This window comes from Ursus americanus, chromosome 36, assembly GCF_024610735.1.
Source record: "Ursus americanus isolate L20-20 chromosome 36, mUrsAme1.1.p, whole genome shotgun sequence".
In the NCBI taxonomy this organism is placed as follows: domain Eukaryota; kingdom Metazoa; phylum Chordata; class Mammalia; order Carnivora; family Ursidae; genus Ursus; species Ursus americanus.
In genome coordinates, this window is record NC_142162.1 from 7,936,045 (window position 1) to 7,957,175 (window position 21,131).

Here is a 21,131-nt window from a genome sequence, read left to right on the forward strand (position 1 = left end):
CCCCTTCTTTTTCAAGTTTTACACTCTCTAGATCACTTCCACCTCAGAGCTTCAAGTGTGATCTATATATTCCAGATCAGTGCTGATCAATAGAACTTTCATTGGTGACAGAAATATTCTGTATCTGTGCTATCCAATACAGTAGTCACTAGTCAAGAGCACCAGGGTGGCTCAGTCGGTTAAGCCTCCGACTCTTGATCTCAGCTCAGGTCTTGATCTCAGGGTCATGAGTTCAAGCTGTGTTGGGCTCCACGCTGGGCATGGAGCCTACATTAAAAAAACAAAAACAAAAAATAAGAAACGGGCACCTGGGTGGCTCCGGTGGTTAAAGTGTCCGACCCTTTTCTTTTTTTTTTTTAAAGATTCTATTTATTTACTTCAGAGAGACAGAGCACGAGTGGGATGAGGGGCAGAGGGAGAAGCAGGCTCCCTGCTAAGTAGGGAGCCCAGCGCTGGGCTCCATCCCAGGACTCCGGGATCATGACCTGAGCCGAAGGCAGACGCTTAATTGACTGAGCCACCCAGGTGCCCCAAAGTGTCCGATTCTTGATTTCTGACCAGTTCAAGATGCCTGCTTAAGAGTCTCTCTCTCTCTCTGCTCCTCCCCACCCTAAAAAAATACAAAAAACAAAAAACAATTGCCTTTAATTTGACTATCAAGGATTTGAGATGTGACTAGAACAGCTGAGAAACTGAATTTTAAATTTTATTTAATTTTAATTAGCCGCAGGGATTAGAATCACTGAGAAACCCTATGAACGGAGATCCTCGTTAGCTTTGGGGCAAGGTTCAAGTATTTGTATTTAACCAAAGCTCCCCCTGGTGATTCTGATCCACACATGCACAAGATTTTTCAGGCTTGGAACTTGGTAGGTGTAAAAAAGCTTAAAAAAGATCAGTGGTCTTGGGGCACCTGGGTGGCTCAGTCGTTAAGTGTCTGCCTTCCGCTCAGGGCGTGATCCCAGCGTTCTGGGATCGAGCCTCACATCAGGCTCCTCTGCTGGGAGCCTGCTTCTTCCTCTCCCACTCCCCGTGCTTGTGTTCCCTCTCTCGCTGGCTCTCTCTGTCAAATAAATAAATAAAATCTTAAAAAAAAAAAAAAAAGATCAGTCGTCTTTTAGAGGTGTAGGTGCCCTAGCACAAGAGTTTGTAGGAGTAAAGGAGATAATGTCCCACCCCATCCATTCCTCAAGCAGCTAAGAGAGGAAATTCACCTGCATCATTGCTGATATTGTAGCAAGTATCAAGAACAGAATACATTCTTTCCCCCTGGGGTGGCTTTTCGCACTGTATTGTCCACAGGGGAGGGAGCCTCCTCCATGCTGCTGGAGGTGCTCACAATTTCTTCAGCCATTCCCAACTGGAGACCTGGGCATGTTGGGCATGTCCCCATCATCTCGGAGGGCCACTGGAGAGTTGTAGTGTGTGGCCTGGTTGATGATGGTGGTGTGTATGGTGAAGGGGCTGAGGGTAGGCAGAATTATAGTGTGGCCCCCAAGCCCTGGCCAGCCCTGGCTCCTTGGCCCAAGCATCCTTGAGGAAGGCTGAGTCTCCTGTCCATCTTGGTTGTAGTGGCAGCGGCACCAGCTCATTTTTAAAAAAGATTTCGTTTTTAAGTAATCTCTATATCCAATGTGGGGCTCAAACTCACAACCCCAATATCAAGAGTTGCACACTCCACTGACTGAACTAGCCAGGTGCCCCAAGAACAGAATACATTTATGAAAGGAAAATATAGGAAGAGCCTGGAAGATCAACTCAGGAAGCCAAGTGGGGTACAGAATGCCAAAAACCCTGAATATAAATGGTGACTTCTGTGAGCTAAGCCCAGGAAACAAACATTACCTGAATAAGGTCTGTTAACTGTAAAGAGAGAGAGCAGTTTCAAAAACTTCAGTGTTGGAAATGGAACCTAGAAATTGGAGGATGCCATTTCTCTAGGAACTTAGTGAGACGGGAGATCTTCATATGAATTGAAAGTACAAACAGGAAAATTTTGAATGAGTTAAAAAGAATGACGAACAGTGGGGTCTGGAAGAGACTCCACAAACTTTAAATCTTTAAAATTTCTTAAAATGAGGTGCCTGGGTAGCTCAGTTGTTTGGGTGTCTGACTCTTGATTTTGGCTCAGGTTGTATGATCTTGGGGCTGTGGCACTGAGCCCCACATCGGGCTCTGAGCGGCTCACTGGATGTGGAGGCTGCTTGAGATTCTCTCTCTCCCTCTACTCCTCCAACCTCCCAACCTGCTTTCTCTCTCAAAAATAAAATCTCTTAAAATATTTACAATGAGTTTCTAAAATTTCCCCCAACGTTACTTGCATGCTTCCTGACCATATGCTAAGTTGAACGGCCTCTGAGTAGCTTTAGGACATTTCTTCCTAAAGTCTTTTTTTTTAAGTCTCTTTTCCCCTAATGATTAATAGGCATTACCTTATATATCTCACTTATCACACGCAACTTATAAACTTTATTGCCAAGAACATTGATGAAAAGTATATTTTATGCCAGACCATAATTACTAGTGGAAAAACAATGAAAAAAGAGGCAAAATGCCAGTAGTAGAGTGGAAAAGACATAAGCTTTAAATCAGATTTGAATCCTGAGTCTTCTGACAGTGAGACCTTGGGCAAGCTCTTCAAGCTTCCTTTTCTTTCATTACAGATCTATACTCTCTGCAGTATGGCTTTTAAGTATTAAGTAACATATAAATTGTTTACACTGCCTGGCACATTCATAGTAGGCATTCATATGTTCTCTTCCTCCTCCCAGGGTCCAAGTTTAAAATATATATCTCACCAACTATACTTCCACAATAAAAATTTTTAGGAAAGACATCTTTCTCATAGATGACCCATGATGGAGTAGGATGGGCTGATTGCAATGCACATATAATTTTAGAAAATGAAAATGAATTCCTACTATGATGAAAAGTCTTCTTCCTATCTAGACTGAGACTGAATTCCTAGGTTTAGTAGACCATATGGAGTGTCAAATACCAAAATTTCAACAGTGACCACCTCTGTAAAGTGATAGCCAAAAGGGTGGACAGAGGAAGGGACTTTCTTATTTACTTTACATAATTGGGTACTATGTGAAAAAATCTGATAACATGTATTGCATGAATCTTTTAAGCTTGAAAAAGAATCACTGCTTCGTTCACAAAACTACTTAGGGAAGAGTGGGAATCCTTAGAATGAAGCCTTGAAAGAGAAATGTTTTCCTTTCTTTCATTCTGGGAATGACAAAGACCTGGTGGGGGAAAATGGCAGGAGGGAGGAATTTTTTTTTTAAGATTTTTATTTATTTATTTGAGAGAGAGCAGGAGTGGGGGGTGAGGTGGGTGGGAAAGTGGCAGAGGGAGAAGCAAGCTTCCTGCTGAGCAGAGAGCTGGATCATGACCTCCGAAGGCAGATGCTTAACCAACTGAGCCACCCAGGTGCCCCAGTAGGGGATCTTCCTTTGGATGCCTTCTATTCAGTCCCCATTTCATCACTTAATCTCATCTGATAAGAAAATTTCCAAAGACTTTCAGCAGGTTGTTTGTGACCTGGAAGTTGTTTTTTTTTGTGGTTTTTTTTTTTTTGTGGTTTTGTTTGTTTGTTGGTTTTAAGATTTATTATCTTGTGAGGCGCCTGGGTGGCTCAGTCGGTTAAGCATCTGCCTTTGGCTCAGGTCAGGATACCATGGTCCTGGGAGAGAGCCCACCATCGGACTCCCTGATCAGTGGGGAGTCTGCTTCTCGCTCTGTACCCCCCGCCCCTGCCTTGTGCGCTCTGTCCCTCAAATAAATAAATATCTTTTTGTTTTTTTAAAAGATTTATCTTGAAGGGGGAGGGGCAGAGGGAGAAGGAAAGAGAACCTTAAGCAAGCTCCCTGCTGAGTGTGGAGACAGACACGGGGCTCCATCACAGGCTTGATCCCACGATCCTGAATCATGACCTGAGCCAAAATCAGGAGTTGGGGCTTAACTGACTGAGCCACCCAGGGGCCTCTGGAGTTCCTTTTTAAAGCAAGTTATCAGAATGACTCGTTTTTTTAGTCTGCAAAACTGCCCAGCGATCGTGCAGTAAGTGATCTCTATTATCTGCCACAGGTGAACCGGTTGTCTGCTGGTAGCTTTACCTACATGCCAACAATCAATCTAGTGACAAGGTCTGTGTATACAAAGAGGGGTGACATGGGAAGTGTGGTCAAGTCTCAGCTTGTGACAAAAGAAGGGTAGGGAAAGAACTATTATGTTAGAGATAGTGCAGGGCAAGTGAGAGCAGACAGGTGCTGGGGGACCATACCTCAACTGGAAAAAACAATGTAGGCATGAGAGGCCCTAAGAAGAGGGACAAAATGTCAGTACATGTTTCCCTTGCACAAACTTGCCAGCAAGAGCACAGGATGCACCCAGGTGTTTCACTCATCTTTTTAAAAATTTCTTTAAAATGCCCATAGAGGGGCCTCGGGGTCCTGGGATTGAGTCCCATATGGGGCTCCCTGCTCAGCGAGGAGTTGTCTTCTCCCTCTGCCCCTCCCCTCCTGCGCACGCACACACACATGCACACATACACACACACACACACACACTCTCTCTCTCTCTCAAAATCTTACCAAAAAAAAAAATTTTTTTTAATGCCCAGAAACATGGAAAACCATGTACTAGAAATAATTCTAGAAAGGTTAGTGGAGTATCCACATAAAAAGGCACCTGCATACAACATACATCACTACTTCTTGAATTACTGGAGAGCTCAAAGAAACAATAACATTTAATTTTTAAAAAGGCATTTTGATGGTTTAAATGCTTGGTGTTTTCCAAGTTTTATATAGAATAATCAATATTCACTTTGGTCAAATGTATAAGAAATCAAGATACATATATTGGGATACTTATTCCAAGAATCAGATGACCAGAATTTAAGCAGGCATATCATCAATACTCTCACCCCATTTTCTCAATCATACAGACCCAGAAAGGTTAGAGAATTCCTGGAGTCAGTCCTATCAGATACTATTGGAGCTAGGAATATAATCCAAATGTTCCGGGTCCTGATTCCATGTTGTTTCCACAGCCTGAAAATTAAGAATAAATCTTCATAAATTTGTGCCATGGACAATATTTTGTTTCGTTTTGTTTTAGCTTTATGGAATATCAATAGACTTTTCTCTCTTAGCTGGTATTTCATTTTAAAGATTTATTTGAGAGAATGAGCACATGCGTGCAAGTGGGGGGAAATGCAGAGGGAGAGAATCTTCAAGGAGACCCCCTGCTGAGCATGGAGCCTGACAAGGGGCTCAGTCTCACAGCCCATGAGATCCTGACCTGAGCCACATGAAATCATGAACTGAGTCAAAATCAAGAGTCAGACACTTGGGGCGCCTGGGTGACACAGTGGTTGGGCGTCTGCCTTCGGCTCAGGGCGTGATCCTGGCGTTATGGGATCGAGCCCCACATCAGGCTCCTCCTCTATGAGCCTGCTTCTTCCTCTCCCGCTCCCTCTGCTTGTGTTCCCTCTCTCGCTGGCTGTCTCTATCTCTGTTAAATAAATAAATAAAATCTTTAAAAAAATAAAAAATAAAAAAAATAAATAAAAAAGAGTCAGACACTTAACTGACTGAGCCACCCAGGTGCCCTGCTGGTATTTTAAAAGAAATTTATAAGAGGCTTCTTACTGGCCACCCCACAACCTATAGCTACATACTCATCACTGGTCTGATTTCCCCTGAATAGTCATCCATTAGCTGGGTTCCAAAATAAAGGCTTTTCAGTCTCCCAAATTCCAGAGCACTCACCTGGTCCTTTGCTCCCAGATCTCCTCGTATGGCCTACTGGAGTGGTACGTATTCTCTAACCTGTATCTGCAAATTTGTACCAGCATGCCCAGTATCTGTGTCTTATTATCTCATCTGCTGTTGTCAGTGGTCCCTGCACAGACATCTAAAACCACTCTTCTTTCTAAGGGTGATGGAGGGAGGGCTTTCCATGCATTCAGTCAAGTTCCCTTGCTTAACAGTTTTCCTAGCTGCCAAATGCCTTCCTCCCATCGTGACCCTGAGCAAGAAAGTGATAAATTTTGGGGCACCTGGGTGGCTCAGTCGGTTAAGCATCTGCCGTCAGCTCAGGTCATGATCTCAGGGTCCTGGGATCCAGTCCTGCATCAGGCTCTCTGCTCAGCCAGGAGTATTCTTCTCTCTCTCTCTCTCTCTCCCTTCTCCCTACTTGTTCTCTCTCTACCAAATAAATAAAATCTTTAAAATTTTATTATTATTATTATTATTATTTTTTTTTTTTTGCAAGAGAGAGAGGGAGAGAAAGTGAGCAGGAGCAGTGGGGAGGGGCAGAGGGAGAAGCAGACTCCCCCACTGAGCAAGGAGCCCGATGTAGAACTCAATCCCAGGACCCTGGGATCATGACCTGAGCCAAAGGCAGACACTTAACTGACTGAGCCATCCAGGCACCCCCAAATAAATAAAATCTTAAAAAAGTGATATATTTCTTTGGGGAAGAGGCTCAAGACATCTTCTCTCTCCTCTTGTCTGCTGTAAAGCTAGAATGGAAACCGTCTGATGGCTACCGGAAATCACTCAATCACATGAATGTCTCATCTAAAAAATAAAAGCCAAATACACATTTCTTTGTTTTTTGCATATATTTACAATATAAATACTAATTTGTTTTCAAAGTACATACTCTTTTTAACAATTTGCAAAAGTTATCTAGCATGGGACAGCAATTTAATGTAAAGCCTCTGTAGTAGTAACTAAGGAAAAATAGAACTGTTTGGGGGATAAGGAGTTCTAGGAGTATGGATGGGCATAATGATTTGAACTTGCAAAGGGAATGTGAAGCAGCTTAGTCCACGTTGCACTGCCAAAACAGCATGTTAAAGGACTAGTATGTGAGACAGCAACCTGGATGGGGTAAAAACTAGAGCTGGGAGATATAAAAAGTACACATGCTTGCATAGTGCGTTAATCTTAAAGAAGCTCAACATTTCATTCTCATTTTCAATAAATTAAATGAATAGTACTTAAAACACATCACACAAAATTAAAGACTTGTGCATATATTTTGGATTTCAACATTAATGTCAAAAATACATAGTATGATTTTACATAGGATTTGTGCTACATTAGAACACTAGAGACAAACATCACTTGAGTATTAAGGAAAACATTAAATATTAAATAACTGAGAAATAAAATGTGTAAACACTAATCTAACTGGGGGGGGGTTGCTATTGCAACACGTCCAATGAAGTGGTTTCAACAGTACAAAAAGGATTATTAGGACATGAGTGTTTCCAGTCTACTTGGAATATGTGGATCTCATTCCAGGAATCCTTTAATAAAAACTGGTCCAGGATAACAGGAGAGGATCCACTCTCCTGGTTGTTAATTGGTACACTCTGTTCTACGCTAATTTTTACTTTCAAACTTGGGTACTGAGCAAATACTTTAAACTGTCACTCCTTATCAACATCTTGGTGAAAACTGAGGGTTTGTTGGCGATTCAGTGTAAGATTTGAGTTCATATGCAGCACCGCTATCAACTTCCATTGACTTTCTTGAGAACAGGAGCCGTACATCTCTATGGAGGTAGATCTTTCCAGATTTAGAACTCTGGAACCTATACAAACAAGCAAACAGAAAGATACAATATTTCAGGGACTGAGTCTTTAAAACAAACAAACTTGAGTCATTAAATTTTGAGAGCAGCAAGAATTAAGCCTTGCTACAATATTACGAGTGACTCTTTAACAAGATATTTTAGTCTTCTATGGCCAAAGTATGTGCTGCTAGTTAAGTGCTTCTCCCTTATTACTCCCTAAACAATCCATACGCCCTTTCCTTCTCATATTATCAGAGATGTTTCTTTCTATAACGCTTGTTTCGCATACCGCCCTACTTTTCATCCCTGACACGCGCACCTTCCCTCACCTAGAGTGTCAAGTTTCGGTTCACATCAATCAGACAACATTTGGGATTTGTAGTCCTAGCATCTTCTAGTCACATCCATTTCACATAACTTGCCCTCTCCCAATTCTGAGTGCATTAAAATGGATTCCAAAGTTGAAAACTCACCACAGAAAATAATCAAGTACTGAGGAATTACTGCTATCATCAGTAATGGCTTGCTAAATAAAGCCTAACCATCATTAAAAAGACAAGTTTGTAGTGAAATGAAAATGGTTATCAAAACTGTGTATAGAACTGTGTCTATCTCCTGCTAATATCTATAACATAACACCGGGGGCTAGAGTCTTTTGTCATTTAAACTCATCTGGAAGATAGTCAAACATACAAACATACTCCTTAGTGCTCATCTCTCTGGTTTTCCCTTTGCATAGCAGAAATACTCTTTGGGTTTATGAATTTTACTTCTAAATTAGCTGAAAAATCTGGTGGTCAGTTGTATGTGAGCTGAATGTTAGCTCACTCTTTCATTCTGTCTGAAGTTTTTTCCAGTTAATCTTAAAATCTGCTACCATATATGCTACTAAAATCTTTCTCCTTAATCTGAAGGAGAAAACTGAGACATTTTGCAAGTATAATATACTCATACATATGTGGTATACTTCCCAGAGAGGTTTCTTTACAGCATTTGAAGTACCTAATCACTATGGGGGTTATAAAGGCTGGGGTAGTTGATGTTTACTTTAGTGAATGTTGGTTACCTATGGCTATGGTGGTGAAACTTCAAAAGGAATGGTATCAAATGGAAGTTTAGAGAGAGTTGAATCTTACCCTAGATTGGGCTGGGAGCTATTCTTATAGTCTGCTATTTCATACCATTTCTCTTCTTAAAAGTCTTCCAAGTCTGTTTTCAGATTTTTCATTCCACAATTTGTATAACATTCCCCATTATGCTCATGACAGTGGTGCAGAGTTAGGTTTAGAAACACTGAGCCAGTTCAACATGTCCTTAGGATTCAGAACACCAGGCACAAGACCCCAAGGTAAGAGTATCAATTAAGCAGTACTAGACTTTTTCAGGTATGGGACTTGAGTGGCCAGCTCACTCTTTATTCACTCCAGACCACCACAAGGCAGATCTATTGAAAGATAGCTGGTGGTCACCATCAGTAGCAGATTAAAGAGGTCTTCTGCCTGGGCTCTGGATGAGAGATGCCTTCTTTTCATGAATAGTGACTTTTGGTGCAAGGAGTTAGGCTAAAATTATTCTCTGATGTGACTGAGAACTTACTATGAACAGCATCAGAAAATTACTAAGAACAAAGTAATAAGCAAAAGGCTATTCAGGGGCACCTGGGCAGCTCAGTTGGTTAAGTGTCTGCCTTGGGCTCAGGTCATGATCCCAGGGTCCTGGGATCGAGCCCCACATCAGGCTCTCTGCTTAGCAGGGAGCCTGCTTTTCCCTCTTCCTCTGCTTGCTGCTCCCCCTATTTGTGCTCTCTCCCTGTCAAATAAATAAATAAAATCTTAAAAAAAAAAAAAGGCTATTCAGCTCTCTCTTAACCAACAGATTTGCTCATTGCATGAGAGCTACACTAGGATTTCAGGGCCGAAAACCTAACCCTAGAATATTGGCAACTAGGACCTCAAGGGCAAACAGTTTCTCACAACCTAGAGCTGTGACCTGGGTAGCAAAAGTTAGAGGAAAAGGTAGTTTTGATGGAACTACTAGAATATAAACTCTTTGAGAACAGAGATTTTCAAATTGCTGCTTCCCTAGTGCCCAGAAGCATACCTGATACATAAATATTTGTTAAATGAATGAAAGTTTAAAACTTCTCTGCTCAATACAGTAGCCACTAGCCACATGTGGATACTGAGCACTTGAAATGTGGCTAGTTCAAATTGAGCTGTGCTGTTCCTATAAATCTATACTTGATTTCAAATATTTAGTACAATAAAAGAATGTAAAATACCTCATTCATAATTTTTATGTTGATTATATATTCAAATTATAACATTTGGGTATGTTGGATTAAATAAAATACATTAATCTTTCCTGTTTCTTACTACTTTTTAAAATGTGGCTACTAGAAAATACAGAACCACATATGTGGCCCATATTATAATTCTATTGGTTTCAAAAATGTGTTTCACTGCCCCAGATATGTCAGCATTTGTTTTGATATAAAATATTTGACATTACGTCGCTATAAATGAAAACTCTCCTAATTCAACAAGTAACAATGACCGCAGGAAGATATACCATGTGTCTTCTGCATCTTGGCATATGAAAAGTTTCCAAATTAAGCAAATTTCAAAGGACACTGGTCCAGCTAGAGTGACAGGTGTTAAAATAAACTAAAATTTTGAAGTTGTTCTTCTGAAGTAACATATTTTCATATTTATTTGAAACATTACCTCAGATGTATGAGGTAGCGTAATAACCGTTCTTCTGTATGTCGGATGTTCTCTTTATTAACACTTCTCTTCATTTCTTGTTTAACAGGTACAGAAAAAGTTCTTTGTCGTAGGAATGTCTGATGATTAGCTGGCATATCTCGTAAGTCATATATCACAACAAACATCTTCACCACAGTCTTATTAGGATTAAATAAGGTCTGAAGAAACAACATAAAAATTACTCCTTAAAAAGTGATTTGTTGATTTGATGCAAAATGATTGTGCCAATAATAAAATAGGTTTTTTAAAACAATAAGTAAATCCCAGTGGATATAATTCAGTTTTGGAAACTCAAGTTAATAACATTTTTAAAGTTTATTAAGTGATATTCGATATTTTTTTAAAAAATGGTTCAATTTTTTTATTTCCCAATACTATAAAATCCTGTAACAAATAAAAATTTTTAGTCACAAAATGCATATTAGACAATATATAGCTTTTACTGTTTGTTCAGATTTTAAGAAATGTTTCCCCTAAAGTAAGCAAAATACACCCTTACTGGATTAAAAACATTCCAGTTCACTTATTTCAAACATTAGCTTTATTAAAGTGTGTCAGCTGCAAAATACTCAGAATGTTAATTTTCCTTACATTTTAACAGTGACTAAAAAGAAAATTTTAAAAATAAAATAGCTAGATAAAACTAGACTTTTTGGTATAATAGGTATATATAGTTACATAAAATTAAAAATATGTTCTCAAAAATGAGAAATTTCCTTATTTGGAAAATTTTTCCAGGTTTAGAAAATAAAGTTCATTATTATTAGTTACAAAGTAGGCTGAATAATACTTCATGTTCTCACAGTTGGATTCATTGCAAAAACTGTAGAGACACTAAGCTTTTAAAAAAATCATCAATATCATAATAGACCAAAATATGTATCCTCAGTGAAGACTGAATTAAGTTCAATTGATACTTGGCTATTAATAATTGGAGGAATATTATTTTTTAAAGTACTAATTCTTAAACAAGATCCCAAGTTGCTGATCTGACTTTAACCAAATTACCAACACATCAATAGGTAACTTGGTGCCCATGCTTTCAGAAGCTCATCCGTGGCACTGGACATCACTCACTGAATCAAAATGAGAAATATATCAATATTATGATCCAACTTTTGAAATCTAGTGAGTCTTAAGATTAAGGCTAATACATTCAATAACCACAACAACTAGCAAGCCAGGAGTTCAAACCATGTTTATACATAATTAAACTATATAAGGAATGAAGACATACCTAAATTTCAGATTTAAAATTAATCGCTTTAAAAGTTGGCAGTCCTCAAACAAAGAGGTACGAATATACCGCCTCTGGGTTTATGCCTTATTATTATGACAACTGATAGCTAGCTTTCCAGTGACCCCCTCTGTCACACGAACCACACAGCCAGAGGCAAGAAAACGAGAAGATTATCACTCATTTTAGTTCAAGAAATCCATTTAACATAAAAGTCTTACTTTTATATGCAGTGATTCTTCCTTGGTAAAATTTATGTATGTGTATAGACTGCACTGTATGCACACATATGTATTGCATAGTACTATGTTTCATCCCTGTGTGACAGGAAATAAATGTACAGACTCCTTGCTGTATTCAAACACTGGTGATGAGTAAAAGTGGTCTGGTGAAACACTGATTACATTGAGGCCAAAAGTCATAAGCAGCCTTATTGAATTAGACCAGATACTGAGTGTAAGGAACTTAGCTAGACTTTTTTCTTTTTTAAATTTCAGCTTTTTTATTGAGGAATAACCGACAAATATCAATTAGATTCTTTTTAGTCTGCAAAAGCCAGGTTTGTAACAGACTTCTGGGCCTGCAGGATTATCCTGCGTCTGACTTGGAGATGAACTCAATCGCAAACTGGCCTTGATATCAAATTACTCTTCTGAGACCACAAGACCAGTGATGAATGATTGCTCTGGGCTAGAGGAATTCTCCTGAGCCCAAACTAGATCAACACCTAGACCAAAAGAAAAGGATGCCTTCTCTGCCCTCATATCTGTCAGACTACACTCCTAGTTTGTATAACCATCTTAGTAGATTAATTTAGAAATTATCACACTAGGGTTAATTTTGTTTTCCAAGTTTTCCTGCCAAAGCAAGACTAATATTTGAGGTCTCCTTTTAAATAGGTCAAGCTCAGTCTGGCTAATCATATTAAGTAGAAGGCACTAGTAATGTTAAGTTCTAATTACATTGAAAAGAGCTCTATTTAAGTTATGTAAACTGTCATATACTATTTTTCTAAAGCATTCACCTTCATTAGATTATTTATGCTTTCCTTTTATGAAGGTCCCCACATGGCCATTCCTGGGGCAGAGCAGGGAAACTCCAAAGAAAGCTGCAGCCCCACTGTTACTTACCAAAGTTGTTGCAGCAGCAGTAGCAGGAGAAAGGGCTAAGTTCTATATGTATGTGAGAGAATGATTATTGCAATTGTAGGCTATAAAACACATACCACTTGTATTGTTCCTGAAGGAGGTACTCGATAACCCCTTTTACCAAGGGACTCTAAAGTAATCACACCCTTGAAATAAAAGAAGACAAATTAAGTACAAACTGATGCACATGTATATAAAAGACTAAAAATAATAAACCATGTAATAACTAACATTTTAGAATTTTACTTGTATGCAAAAATATTCCCATCAATAGATACATTCTGAGCATGGAACAGTGAGGGTCCCACCCCAAAGAAAAACATTTACTGTTCTTCCTGGAAATGTTGCAATAAATAATATAACATTACACTGCTTGAAATTTATATTAAGGCATACAATATAGAAGCTCCTTAACTGAAAAGGAAATAAAGGGAGAAGATAGGATTATTCCCTTGTATCACACAGGAGGAGGGAAATGAAGAAGCGACCAATTTATTGTTCTTTGGACATACAAAAAGTCAGGAATGCAGAAGGGTCTAAAGTCGGAGCCAACACTGAAGTTAATTCTTCAGTAAGTGAGTTAAATTAATATATGGATTTCTGACTAGAGACAAACCAGCATCATCAACATCACCGATAAACTTCTTAGAAATGCACAATTTATAGTTCTCCCTAGACCTACCAAATCAAAGCTGTATTTTAAGATTCCCCAGATGATATCATATGTACATTAAAGTTTGAGAAGTATTACTGTACTAAATAAAGTAGTTTTCTGAGAAGGATGTTCTAATCACTACAGAAACCCAAACAATGGCAAATAAGCATAAATTAAAACAAGGAAAGCTAGAATTGAATATGTGAAAGTTTCTAGATAAGCAAGATGACCAAATGACTACAGGTGGTAATTGTGAAATTTAATTTGTAGATAGCTTTAAGAAAGGAAGGGTGATTCATTTAACTGGGGTAACAGTTTAAAGTAGTTATGTAGAATAATTGCACGCTCTACATTTCAAATCCCATCATTTTATATTGTACATGCCAAAACATGTCGACCTTCAGTAAAAGTAAATATAAAACAGGACTGTCCCATCAAACATCTCTGTTATTTGTAAGACAGACCAGGGTTGGAGGGTAAAAAAAAAAAAGGGCACAAAGGAGGGCCAGACTCTGCTACGTGAGTCAAGTGCCATCCTCAGACTATTTAATTGACACATTAATATTAGGAAATATTCACAGAAATGGTCATTGAAAGGACACAGGTTGTTCTTGTCTAATCTGATTTACCACATGGTCATTTAAAGCACGAAAAAAAGCATATCAACAAACTGCGTTCCTAACCAAAGCGGTAATGAAGCTTTAACAATTTCTCTCTTACTATCTGCTTTATGTGAAAAAAAAAAGCTATGGCATATAATGCCCCCTTTTCTTCCTAGTTCCAGAAAGAGAAAGTAAAATATATCCAAATAATAGCTACCTTTATAATCACATTGCTGTAGGCAATACATTACTATTTCACTTGCTACCTTCCCCTAAAAACATATAAGAAAACTGTTGGGGCAAAAACTATTATGAAACCTACACTTATTTCCTGTAATACATACAATTTTAATAGTTTTCAGAACATGGTAACAGTAACTAAATCAATTTATAAAGACAGTATGTGTATTTTTAAAACCTTATAGTTTATGTATGCCAACACTTTACAACCATTTCTAAGCAATGTAAGATCAGTAGGGGCATCAGCAAACTAGGAATTTTAGATACAAATTGGGAAATTATCTGGAATTTCATTAATATTAATTTATTATTTGTTATATTTTAATAATTTCATTATTTTAGTTGGTCAGCATATTAATGTATTTACCTATAAAAATTTATTGTATTTAACATAAGAAAAATACTTTCCTTCTGGCATTTTAGGATGGAATAGAAAGGTTAAGATAAACTAATTTGAGTCAAAATCTCACACAAAAACCCCTCAAATTACTCTGCTATAGAGAATATGCAATAAGTAAAACAAAAAAGTTTACCTTAATCTGGTGAATTACAAATACAAAAAAAATAATATATGGTCCTGTTAATACTATGATAATTGAAGTCATACCATGAATTTACCACTGGCATACATTCTTTAGACCATTTTACCTGGTTCCACCATTCAACAGTTTTTAAACAGTGAAATATTGTTATGTAGCAGTTGGAGAACATTTTTACCACTGATACCCAAATTGGAGAGAGAGATTATGTGGCTTTGCGCTAATATTTGAGGAATTATTTAATGAAAAGTCCCATACCACTTCTACACCACAAAGACAGAATTTTCTGTGCAAAATTTTACCTTTATGGTCATTCACGGTATTTGTGATGAGAGATCCCAAGGTAACGAGTAGGAATCTTGTGTCTCAGTTCTGCTGATCTGTGATATATACTGTCTTATCAAAATGTGATCAAGCCTTTGAAAATACACTAAACTACCAAAATGTAAATAAGATTCCCTGAAGAAACAAGATTAATTTTATTATAATAGGAAAGATTTGTGGTCTAAGATTTGAACTAGGTCATTTACAAAAGGAACCTATTCCTAATGAATAAATTAACCTAGAAAAAAAATTAATTATATAATGGGAAGTTTATTGAAGAATATTATCAGAGAAGAGTAAGTCAGGGATTCTTAAAGGACAAATTGAGCCAACCTCGATAACCTGATTCATACCCTTTCCAATATCAAAAGCTGTAATCATTTGTTTGTACTTTCTGGAGACAAAGACACAAAACCCTTTATCTCTTAATCCTATGCGTTTTAGATGTCAACCAAAGTCATGGATTAATGCTGGTCTGCTTTTTAAAAGCGTAGTTCAAATTCACTCTTGCTTGTAAATTTCACTCAAAAATATTTACTGAACATCTTTGAGTGAATTTTTATTGATTTCAGTCATTTGCTCTTTCATCTTGTTTCTAAATCATCCTAAATCATTGGGGACTTTGTACATTATGACAGATTACAATACTGTAGACCTTACATTTCCGTTCTGTGATTACTAAGCGCCAATAGAATATGTGAAACTGACAAGACTTGTTGCTGTCCTGGTAGAGCAAAATGGATACCTTTTATAGTTCTATTTTAATATTGTAAGCACTCCAGAATGATACATTTACTCTGAAATTGAACGTACATCAGTTGTACTTTCCATGTTACTAGTTATCAATATTAACTATTATTTTTTCAAAATTTTACAGGGAAAGTAGATATATCTTTCCATGGTAAATGAATAAGAAGTGGCTTTGTGATAACTTGACAGATTCATGAAGGACTGGGTCTTTGTTTTAGATAATAGTTAATGTTGTGCATCCTTATGACTATGATCCATAAATATTATTGGGGGAAGAAAACTTGGAATAAATGAACAGACAACACTATGTTTTGTTTTGTTTTTTTTTAATCAAAGTATGAAACACTGATCAGGCTCTTAAATGAAATTTTCAGGGATGCCTGGGTGGCTCAGTCAGTTGAGCATCTGCTTTGGCTCAGGTCGAGGTCCGGGGATCCTGGGATCGAGCCCAGCATCGGGCTCCCTGCTCACTGTGGAGTCTGCTTCTCTCTCTCCCTCTGCCCCTCCCCCTGCTCCTGCTCTCTCTCTCTTTCATTTGCTCTCTCTCAAATAAATAAAACCTTAAAAAAAATATTTCACCCTTAGACTGGAAAAAGGCTAAAATAACTTTCCTTGAGCAAACTGGGCCAATAATGAATAGGTTATATTTCAGTCCCCCAAAATGTTTAATTTCCTTTCCTCTGTTGTTTCTCAATTGCATAGAATTCCCTTTTCACAACTTTTAGTCCTTGAAAATCTAGAAAGCCAGAGAGAGGGATGTTAGGAGAGGAGTTAACAGGGCCATGTGGTAAGCTAAGAAATTCAAGTAACAAGGCCAGAGCTGTACATTTTTTGCTATAGCAATTTATACTTCTCAAAGTATGACTTAACATGAAAACACAGATCTGACTCCATATTTGATAGCATCACTGTAAACTTCTTTATAGAGCTACACTGTTAGCCTCTTCTCCATCTTTCTCTTTTGTAAAGGGCTGACATTAAACGTACACTAGGACCCAGTGTCATTTTTGCAGTTGAAGGCTTATTTTAACCTCAAGTGATCAAAATTAAAAAAAAAAAAGGGAAAGATGAAATCATAGAATCATAGGCTCAAAACTGCTCTAAATTACTCTTGGCTATCCTATTCTCCCCATTAGAACATAAGTATGGAAACAGAAATAGCTAGGATTAGAAAACAACTCTAGGATTAGAAAAAAAATGGTCTCAAAACAAATAGGAGAAAGGGGGTGAAGGGTCTTACAGAAGACTTAATTCACCAAATCTTTACGTAAATCTTCGTGAGATGAGGATCACATGTGAAGCCAACACTTGTGGGACCAGGGGGCACAGTAAGCACTTGAGAATTTGTGTGAACTCAGCAAGATATGAAATTATAGTGTTACTAATCTGTTTTATCATGATTTCAAATCACATAGAAACAAGTAAATTTTCAGCAGATCCTCAAATACAAAAGAGGAAATTCATTGTTAGAGCTAGCTGGAAAAGAAGTTGTGAGGTAACATTTTTTTTTTAATTATGTTCAGTTAGCCAACATATACTGCATCATTAGTTTTTGATGTAGTATTCAATGACTGTGAGGTAACATGTTGGTACTTAATCCCTATTCAGACTTCAGTATTCTCTTAGGAAATGCTTTGTTTTCAAGCATTGCTAGAAAGCAGTCTTAAATCTCTTTAAAGGCATTTGTCATTAAATTGGTTGATTTTAGCAAAGACAATTTTTAAAATACTTGCCATATAAGGAGAGGGAGCATTATCATCTGAAACACTGTAGAATGACACTTCAACTGGAAGAGTCAAATGTGTGGGGCAGAAAACACCACTTGCCCCGACCTCGGCAGTAAAACCATCAACAATGCCAAGAGGATCTAACCGATAGTTTAAGACAGATTCCTGGAAGACAAAATATTTTTTAAGAAATAAATTTTAGAAGTTGACACACATTCATTTTTTTTTTCATTTTTAAAGAAATACATTACTATGCTTTCTGGTTCTAGAAAAAACGGTTGCTACTCAAACAGAATCCAACAATACATTAAAAAAAATCATTCACCACAATCAAGTGGATTTATTCTGGGAATGCAAGGGTGGTTCAATGTTTGCAAATCAATTAATGGGATGCATAACTTCGATAAGAGAAAAGATAAAACCCATATGATCATTTCAATAGACACAGAAAAACATCCATTCGTGATAAAAGCCCTCAACAAGGTAGGATTAGAGGGAACATACCTCAACATAATAAAGGCTATCTATGAAAACCCCACAGTGATAACCATACTTAATGGGGAAAAACAGAGTTTTTCCCCCAAGGTCAGGAGCAAGACAAGGATGTCCACTTTCACCACTTTTATTCAACATAGTACTGGAAGTCCAAGCCACAGCAATTAGACAACAAAAGGCATTCAAATTGGTAAGGAAGAACTAAAACTCTGACTATTTGCAGATGACATAATACTATATATAGAAAACCCTAAAGACTCCCCCAAAAAACTACTGGAACTGATAAATGAATTCAGTGAAGTCTCAGGATACAAAATCAGTGTGTAGAAATCTGTTCCATATCTATACACTAATAATGAAGCAGGAGAAAGAGAAATTATGAAAATGATCCCATTTACAATGCACGAAAAATAGTAAAATACCTAGGAATAAGCCTAATGAAAGAGGTAAAAAAGACCTGTACTCTGAAACCTGTAAAATACTGATGAAATTGAAGATGATACAAAGAAATGGAAAGACATTCCATGCTCATGGATTAGAAGAAGATTGTTAAAATGTCTATTATACCCAGGGGCGCCTGGGTGGCACAGTGGTTGGGCGTCTGCCTTCGGCTCAGGGCGTGATCCCGGTGTTCTGGGATCGAGCCCCACATCAGACTCCTCTGCTGTGAGCCTGCTTCTTCCTCTCCCACTCCCCCTGCTTGTGTTCCCTCTCTCGCTGGCTGTCTCTATCTCTGTCAAATAAATAAATAAAATTTAAAAAAAAAAAAAATGTCTATTATACCCAAAGCAATCTACATATTTAATACAATCCCTATCAAAATACCAACAGCAGTTTTCACCAGAACTACGAAAAAAAACCCCTAAAATTTATATGGAACCCCAAAAGACCCTGAATAACCAAAGCAATTTTGAAAAAGAAAAGCAAAACTTAAGGTATCACAATTCCAGACTTCAAGTTGTATTACAAAGCTGTAGTAATCAAAACAGTATGGTACTGGCCTAAAAATAGATATAATAGATCAATGGAACAGAACAGAAAACCCAAAAATAAACCCACAATTATATGGTCCATTAATCTTCAACAAAGCAGGAAAGAATATCCAATGGGAAAAAGAGTCTCTTCAACAAATGGTGTTGGGAAAACTAGGCAGCCACATGCAAAAGAATGAAACTAGACCACTTTCTTACACCATACACAAAAATAAATTCAAAGTGGATTAAAGACCTAACTGTGAGGCCTGACACCATAAAAATTCTAGAAGAGAGCACATGCAGTAATGTCTCTGACATCAGCCATGGCAATATTTTCCTAGATATGTCCCCTTAGGCAAGGGAAATAAAAGCAAAAATAAACTATTGGGACTACATCAAAATAAAAAGCTTCTGCACAGCAAAGAAAACAATCAACAAAACTAAAAGGCAACCTACCAAATGAGAGAAGTTACTTGGAAATGACAGTGATAAAGGGTTAGTATCCATAAAGAACTTATATAACCCAACACCCAAAAAACAAATGATCCAATTTAAAAATGTGCAAAAGACATGAACAGACATTTCTCCAAAGACGACAGATAGATGGCCAAAGGACACATTAAAAAATGCTCAACATCACTCATCATCAGGAAAATGCAAATTCAAACTTACAATAAGGGGTCACCTCACACCTGTCAGAATGGCTAAAATCAAAACCATAAGAAACAACAAATGTTGGCAAAAATGTGGAGAAAAAGGAACCCTTGTGCACTGATGGTGAGAATGCAAACTGGTGAAGCCACTGGGAAAAACAGTATGGAGGTTCCTCAAAAAGTTAAAAATAGAACTACCCTGTGGTCCAGTAATCACACTATTGGGTATTTATACAAAAAATACAAAAACACTAATTCAAAGGAATACATACACCCCTATGATTATAGCAGCATTATTTATAATAGCTAAATTATGGAAACAGCCCACACGTCCATCAGTAGATGAATGGATAAAGATGCTGGGTGTGAGGGGTGCCTGAGGTGGCTCAGTCTATTAAGTGTCTGCCTTTGGCTCAGGTCATGATCCAGGGTCCTGGGACTGAGCCCCATGTCAGGCTCCCTCTCTCCTATCCCACTTGTGTACTTGCTCTCTAACAAATAAATCTTAAAAAAAAAAAAGATGTCGGTGTGTGTGTGTGTGGTGTGTGTGTATGCAATGGAATATTGTTCAGCCATAATAAAAGAATGAAATTTTGCCATTTGCAACAACATAGATGGAGCTAAAGAATATAGTGCTAAGCAAAGTAAGTCAATCAGAGAAAGACAAATACCATTATGATTTCACTCAAATGTGGAATTCAAGGAAGAAAACAAGCAAAGGAAAAAAGAGAAACAAACTAAGAAGCCGACTCTCAACTATTGAGAACAAACTGATGGTTACCAGAAGGGAGGTGGGTGGGGGGATGGGTGAAATAGGTGTTGGGGATTAAGGAGTAGGAGTGCACTTATTAATGAGCACAGGAATGGGTATGAAATTGTTGAATCATTATATTATACACTTGAAACTAATATAATGCTGTATGTTTACTACACTGGAATTAAAAATCAAATTAAACAGGGGCACCTGGGTGGCTCAGTCCGTTAAATATCTGACTCTTTAGCTTGGCTCAGGTGTTGATCTCAGGGTCATGAGTTCAAGCCCCACACTTGGCTCCATGCTGGGCATGAAACCTACTTTATTTTTTTAAAAGATTTTACTTATTTGAGAGAAAGACAGAGAGAGAGCACACGAGCAGGAGGAGGGGCAGGGAGAGAAGCAGACTCCCTTCTGAGCAGGGAGCCGGATGAGGGCTCGATCCCAGGACCTTGAGATCATGACCTAAGCCAAAGGCAGCCACTTAATGACAGCCACCCAGGTGCCCCTGAAACCTGCTTTAAAAAAAAAAAAAAAAAAAAGACAGGTCAAACCTAAAAAATAAAAAAATAAATAAAATAAGGTTGCCACCAGTTCCATGTCCTCATTTCAGATGTTTATCTGACCTGCCATCAACCTGTCCTCCATCAATCTTCTACTAAT

General features: G+C 37.8%; 1 protein-coding gene across 6 annotated transcripts in view; it reads right to left on the reverse strand.

Annotated features, from left to right (window-relative positions):
* Positions 1-7,036: 7,036 nt before the first annotated feature.
* Positions 7,037-21,131, reverse strand: part of ATOSA (atos homolog A) — an 89,829-nt gene continuing 75,734 nt past the window's right edge. For 5 of the 6 annotated variants that reach the window (XM_045812166.2, XM_045812165.2, XM_045812164.2 and 2 more), the window contains 4 exons: positions 17,599-17,757; positions 12,833-12,901; positions 10,329-10,528; positions 7,037-7,620 (listed from right to left, as the gene is read on the reverse strand). In XM_045812166.2, coding sequence (XP_045668122.2) covers positions 7,467-7,620; positions 10,329-10,528; positions 12,833-12,901; positions 17,599-17,757 — 582 coding nt within the window. In that variant the 3' untranslated portion in view covers positions 7,037-7,466. Of the gene's footprint in view, positions 7,621-10,328; positions 10,529-12,737; positions 12,902-17,598; positions 17,758-21,131 lie in introns of those variants that run through there. The other variant, XR_015723167.1, reaches the window with a different exon arrangement.